Source organism: Nestor notabilis, unplaced genomic scaffold (genome assembly GCF_000696875.1).
Source record: "Nestor notabilis isolate BGI_N333 unplaced genomic scaffold, ASM69687v1 scaffold26883, whole genome shotgun sequence".
Taxonomy (NCBI): Eukaryota; Metazoa; Chordata; class Aves; order Psittaciformes; family Psittacidae; genus Nestor; species Nestor notabilis.
This window is the reverse complement of record NW_009923722.1, coordinates 1,822-8,536: the sequence shown is the minus strand read 5'-3', so window position 1 is coordinate 8,536 and position 6,715 is coordinate 1,822. Positions and strand designations below refer to the sequence as shown.

The window sequence follows — 6,715 nt, the reverse complement described above, 5'->3', positions numbered from 1 at the left end:
TCCTATCCCCCTATTGCACCCCCTTATTGCCCTCCTCTAGAGCACCCCATGATGTACCTCCTCCTGTACCCCACATCGCACCCCCAATGCACCCCCATTGCACCTACTAATGCACCCCTATTTCACCACCACATTGCAACCCCAGTGTACCCCCAAATCACACCCCCATTGAACCCCTTAATGCCCCCCTTTATTGTACCCCTTAATGCATCCCGTTAACACATCCCAACACCCTTCAATACACCCCTTCATTGCACCCCCCCTTTATCCACCTTTGTTGTGTGCCCCCAGCACCCCCCAAAGTTGCACCCCCAAAGTAGCACCCCTTCTTTTGCACCCCGTGATGTGCTCCCCCTTATTGAGCCACTGCATTGTCCCCCCAAAGCCCAGGTTGCAGAGGAATGGGGTGCACTGGCTTCAGGGGGTGTTCCAGGGGGTGGTACTGCAGAATGTTCCCCCCCATGTCCCCACATCCCTCCTGTCCACAGTGTCCCCTGCATCTGCCTTGTCCCCAGTGTCCCAGGTTTCCCCCCATGTTCCCCACATCCTCCACATCCCAGATGTCCCCCCTGTCCCTCAGATCCCCAGTGTCTCCCATGTCCTTGATGTCCCTTGTGTCCTCACGTCCCTCTGTTCCAGATGTCCCCTGCATCCCCTTCATCCCCCATGTCCCTGGTGTCCCCCATGTCCCTGATGCTTCTCCACTTCCCCAGTATCCCCCATGTCCTCGATGTGCCCCATGTCCCCACATCCCCCATGTCCCCTGTACCCCCTTTGTTCCCATGTCCCTGATATCCCCCAAGTTCCCCTCATCCCAGCCATTTCCCATGTTCCCCATGTCCCAAATAGTCCCCATGTCTCCCATGTCCCCTACATCCTTGGTGTCCCCCATGTCCCAGACATCCCATGACCTCCCAGTCCCCCATGTCCCTGATGTTCCTCCATGTCCCCTGTCCCCCACATCACTGATCTTCTCCAGTGTCCTTCACATCCCCAGTGTCCCCCATGTCCCTGATGTCCACTGTGTCCCAGACATATCCCCACATCCCCGATGTCCCCCATGTCCCCAGTGTCCCTAATGTCCCCTGTCCCTGGGTCACTGGTGGTTTCCTGGTTCCTTGCAGAAGCTCGAGGGCTCCAAGAGCCGGGGGCAGCTCCTCATTTTTGGGGCCACCAACTGGGACTTGATCGGCCGCAAAGAAGTGCCTAAGCAGCAAGGTGAGGTGCTGGGCTCTGCCCTTGCTCATAACTTGCTCCTTTAATCACATTTCCCACCTCATTATTAATAATTTCTAGTTAATTGTTATTTAATTAGTATCTGGGGGGTTGTTCCTGCTTCAAATCATCATCTGGGCCAGAACTTGGGATGCGCCGGGGCTCCTGCAGAGCAAAATAAAGGCATTGCTGCTTCATTATGCTTTTATATTGCATTTCTTTTGCTTGTTTTTAATACATTTCTATTTAATTACTAGTTTTGTTAATTAATATGTTGGAGGGTCTTTTTCACAGTTGCACATTGCAATCTAGGCCAGAATCTGAGGTGCACCAGATCTCCTGCAAAGCAAACTAAAGGCGCTGCTTATTTTTAGTGCATTTCTATTTCATTTCTTTTTTTTTCTGCTTATTTTTAGTGCATTTAGACTTAATTAATTGTTTGATTAATTAATTAGGAGGGGGAGTTACAGTTGCATATCATAATCTGGGTCAGAACTTGGGGTGCACCCATCTTGCCAAAGCCAAATAAAGGCGCTGCTGGTTTTTGATGCATTTCTGTTGACTTATATATTGCCCTGCTTCTTTTTGATGCATTTGATTTTAATTATTGTTGAATTAATTAATGTTTGGGGGTTGTTTTGGGGTCTTTTTATAGTTGCATATCGGAATCTGGGCCAGAACCTGTGGGGGCCGCACAGGTACGGGTGTCTCTCAGGTATTCAGGTGCGGAGCGTGGTGTCTGGACCCTGCGCTGCTCACAGCCTGCTCATCACCGCCGAGGGCAAGCTCTGGAGCTGGGGTGAGCACTGGTGGGATGGGCGTACCCCCAAAACCACCCCCAACCCCGCTTTGGGCACACCAGGAGGCTTCGTCTTCCCAGTTTGCTGCAAAAAGCACTGATTTTGGGTTAGGTCGCAATGAAAAGGGGCAGCTGGGACATGGGGACACGAAGCGGGTGGAAGCCCCGAAGCTCATTGAGGTGCTGGGGGGTGAAGCCATCGTGCTGGCAGCCTGTGGGCGAAATCACACCCTGGCACTCACAGGTAAGGAAACCCCCCTCGTATTTAGGGTCAATTGGCTGAAGTCGGCTCATTTTGCCCCAAAACACCAGTGCTTTTTGGGTGTTTAGTTGGGTTTTTTTTGCCTTGCAGAGAGCGGCTCCGTGTTTGCCTTCGGGGAGAATAAAATGGGGCAGCTGGGGCTGGGGAACCAGACGGACGCCGTGCCGAGCCCCACGCAGGTATCGCTGCCCTCCCTGTGCTTCCCCTCACCTTTTTGGGTGAAAACCCATCAGATTTGGGGTTTTTTCCACTGAAAAATAGCCTTAGTAGAGTCCAAACCCCTTTCAGAGCATCCCAGTGGGATCCGTTTGCAGCTGCAGTTGGAGAATAAGCTGCAAGAATTTAAAATAACCCCCCAGATATGGGGAATTTGGGGGTTTCCAATGTGGAAATTCAGCTTTTTGCCTTTTTTTTTTTCTCCTTGTTTTTCCTTACCCCTTTTCTTGGCGTCTCCCCTAGATCATGTACAACGGGCAGCCCATCACCAAACTGGCCTGCGGCGCTGAATTCAGCATGATCATGGATTGCAAAGGAAACCTCTACTCCTTTGGGTGCCCTGAGTATGGGCAGCTGGGTACGGTGCTGTTTTGGGGTGGGATTTGCTAATCTCTTGAGCTATATAGGGTTGGGAGAGGGGGGAAGCTCCCTGCCTCACTTTCCCCACCTGAGCAAGCAAAGCATCACTCCTCCCATTCACCTCCAGCAAAAGCAGTGAGGTGGGAGCTGCGAATAAAAAGGGGTTTGCGAGAGGAGAAGGGGATTAATGCAGCTGGCTTGGGAATAATGGGATGTAGGGCTGGGGATACCCCGTGTTCATCCCAGTGCTCATCCCCTTAGGGCATAATTCCGATGGGAAGTTCATTGCCCGGGCGCAGCGGATAGAGTACGACTGCGAGCTGGTGCCACGCCGCGTGGCCATCTTCATCGAGAAGACCAAAGATGGGCAGATCCTGCCCGTCCCCAACGTGGTGGTGCGGGACGTGGCGTGTGGGGCTAACCACACGGTAGGCATTGGCTACTGCAGCCCTAAGGAAGTGCATGGATAAAGGTTGGCAGCGTGGATTTAAGGGGAAATGTTTGCGGGAGCTTTTAAGGATGAACGGTTGCAGAGTGCATGGAAGGATGAAGATCTGCAGCACATATTTAAGGCTAGAGATCTGCAGCATGCATTTTAAGGAGGAAGTTCTGAAGCATGTTAAGGATGAAGACTTGCAGCCTGCATTTAAGGGTCAAGACCTGCAGCCTGCATTTAAGGATAAAGTTTTGCAGTGTGCATATAAGCACAGAGATTTGCAGTGTGCATTTATGGATGCAGATTTGTGTTGTGCATGTAAGTGTAAATACTTGCAGCCTGCATTTAAGGATTGAGATTTGCAGCCTGCATTTAAGGCCAGAGATTTGCAGCCTGCATTTAAGGACAGAGATTTCCAGTGTACATCCAGCATTTGCCATATGGTGCAGTCGATGCCGTTTGCTGTGGCTGCTGCAGCTTTCCCTGCACTGAGCTGGTTGGGTCTCAGCTGCTCACGCTCAGGGGGGACTTTTCTCCATCCCCAGCTCGTCCTGGACTCTCAGAAGCGTGTTTTCTCCTGGGGCTTCGGGGGCTACGGGCGCCTGGGCCACGCTGAGCAGAAGGACGAGATGGTGCCTCGGCTGGTCAAGCTCTTTGACTTCCCCGGGCGCGGAGCAGCGCAGATCTACGCTGGTTACACGTGCTCCTTCGCCGTCAGTGAGACAGGTCAGGCTTTGGGGGGTCTAAAGCATCCATCTGGGGTGGTTTGGGGGCGCTCGGGGTGCGTTGACTAGTGTTGTTGGGGTTCGCAGGCGGCTTGTTCTTTTGGGGTGCCACCAACACCTCCCGGGAGTCCACCATGTACCCTAAAGCTGTGCAGGACCTCTGCGGCTGGAAGATCCGCAGCCTGGCCTGTGGGTAAGTCCAGCCTCCCCAAAACCACCCCAGTTGCCTGGTGCCTGTGGGTGTGGGATGGGCTGGGGGGGACACGGGGTCACCCCGCCTTGCATCCACTGCAGGAAGAGCAGCATCATCGTGGCAGCAGATGAGAGCACCATCAGCTGGGGGCCCTCACCCACCTTTGGGGAACTGGTGAGAAGGATTTAGTGGGGACCCCCAACCCCTTGACACCCCAAACACATCCCCGAGCTGCTAGAGGGAGGGACTGGGTGCTTCCCACAACTCCTGCATTGATTTTTTTCCCCTCTCTCCATGGGATGCACTTGGCAGGGCTATGGGGACCACAAGCCCAAATCCTCGACGGCTGCCCAAGAGGTGAAGACCCTGGATGGGATCTACACGGAGCAGGTGAGTGGGGGAAGCCCCCCAATAAATAACTACAGTGGCTGGGGCCATACACAACTCATCACACTTTAGGGGGTACTGGAGAAGAGGGTGTGGGGGGGCCTCCCCTTAGATAAATACAGCAGCTGAGGCCATACACTGCTCATCACACCCATGGAATGCTGGAAGGAGGGCACGTGAGAGCCTCCCCTTAAATAAATACGGTGGCTGAGGCTGTACATAACTCATCATGCCAATGGGGTGGTGTAGGGAGGGCACATGGGGGCCTCCCCTTAAATCAGTACAGGAGCTGAGGCCATACATAACTCATCACACCCACAGGGTGCTGGAGGGACGGCACGAGGAAGCCTCCTCTTTAAATGAGTATGTCAGCTGAGGCTGTATACAACTCATCATGCCAGTGGGGTGCTAAAGGAGGGTGTGTGAGAACCCTCCCTTAAATAAAGAGGAAGGCTTAGGACACACACAACTCATCACACACATAGGATGCTAAAGGGTAGGTGTTGATGGGGGATCACCTTAAATAAAGATGACAGCTAAGGCCGTACATAATTCATCACACCCATGGGGTGCTGGAGGGAGGGCACATGAGAGCCTCCCCTTAAATCAGTACAGCAGCTGAGGCCATGCAGAGCTCATCACACTCATGGGGTGCTAAAGGGAGGGTGTGTGGAGGCCTCTCCTTAAAGAGGGCTGAGGCCATACAGAAATCATCACACCCATAGGATGCATTAGAGGGTGTGTGGGGGCCCCCTTTAAATAACTACAGTGGCTGAGGCTGTGTACAGCTCATCACACCCATAGGGTGCTGGAGGGAGGGTGTGTGGGGGCCTGCCCTTAAATAAATGTCATCTGAAGGTGTAGACAACTCATCACACCCATGGGGTGCTGGAAGGAGGGCACATGAGAGCCTCCCCTTAAATCAGTACAGAAGCTGAGGCCATGCAGAGCTCATCACACCCATGGGATGCTACGGGTGGGGGAAGGGCTGTCATTAGTTGAATACAGCAGTTGAGGAAGTACACAACTTATCACACCCATGGGGTGCTGAAGGTAGGGCGCCTGAGAGCCTCCCCTTTAAGTAAGTATGTCCGCTGAGGCTGTACACAACTCATCACAGCGATGGGGTGCTCAAGGGAGGGTGTGTGGGGGCCTCCCCTTATGTAAACGCGTCAGCTGAGGCCGTACACAGCTCGTCACACCCATGGGGTGCTCAGACATGGCCCTGGATGGATGGGGGGGGCAGGAGGTGTGTGGCCCCGTGCCTCAGTTCCCCCCCTCCCGCAGGTGGCCATGGGCTATGCCCACTCCCTGGTGATCGCCCGTGACGAGACCGATGCTGAGAAGGAGAAGCTGCGCAAGCTGCCCGAGTACAACCCCCGCACCATCTGAGGGACCCCCCCAAACCTCACCCGGACCCCCACACCTGGCTGGGACCCCCCAAACCTCACCGGGACCCCCCCGAACCCCGCTTTTCCAAGCCAGCCGCGGATTTAACTACCTGTTACCCCATTCCCAAAGCCTTGGGCGGGTTTGCTTCCCCCGGCCCATGGCTTTCTGCGTTCCCGACAGTAGCAGGATCTTTTGGCACATCCAGGCTTAGTTTTGGGGGGGTTATTATTTTTTTGTAATTACTTGGTTTTATTTGTACTTTTCCCCACCTTTTTTTATTGTTTTCCCTTTTCCCAGCTCCACATTCCCTGGCTGCGGGCTCGGGATACAATTGGGGACCTGAAGAGCAGCAGCAAAACGCTTTTCTCCCCCCCTAATACTCCAAACTTTTAGCATTGTTCCCATATACCCCCTGCTTTGGGTGCTTTCATGTTGGGGGGGTTCCTCCCCCTTCCAGCATCCCTTTTCCCGGAGGGATTCAGGATACAGATCTCACCCCCTGCAATGGGTCAAACCCATCCCCAGCATCATTTTGGGGCTCCCCTCCAGCTATCGCAGCCCTCGCCCACCCCAGGGAGATCTCAGGTATGAAGAGGGGAGCCCCTAAAAGCTCATTCTTGGCATTATTAATTCATTAGGGTTTAATTACTGTTAACTATTTGCCTGGTCTCAAGCCCAAAGTCCCTCCTATGACGCTGTGCACTGTGCTGGAGAAACGAGGTGCCTTTAG

The 6,715-nt window shown here is 53.6% G+C and overlaps 1 protein-coding gene across 1 annotated transcript; it reads left to right on the top strand.

The window, feature by feature from the left end:
* Positions 1 to 1,124: 1,124 nt before the first annotated feature.
* Positions 1,125 to 5,985, top strand: RCC2 (regulator of chromosome condensation 2; the record flags this gene model as incomplete). The annotated part of the gene is made up of 11 exons (XM_010012305.1): positions 1,125 to 1,218; positions 1,871 to 2,014; positions 2,127 to 2,258; positions 2,367 to 2,455; positions 2,736 to 2,850; positions 3,114 to 3,280; positions 3,834 to 4,014; positions 4,101 to 4,206; positions 4,308 to 4,380; positions 4,519 to 4,596; positions 5,881 to 5,985. Coding segments are annotated over 11 exons (1,284 nt in total), but the record flags the coding sequence as incomplete, so codon positions are not given.
* Between the last annotated feature and the right edge of the window lie 730 nt (positions 5,986 to 6,715).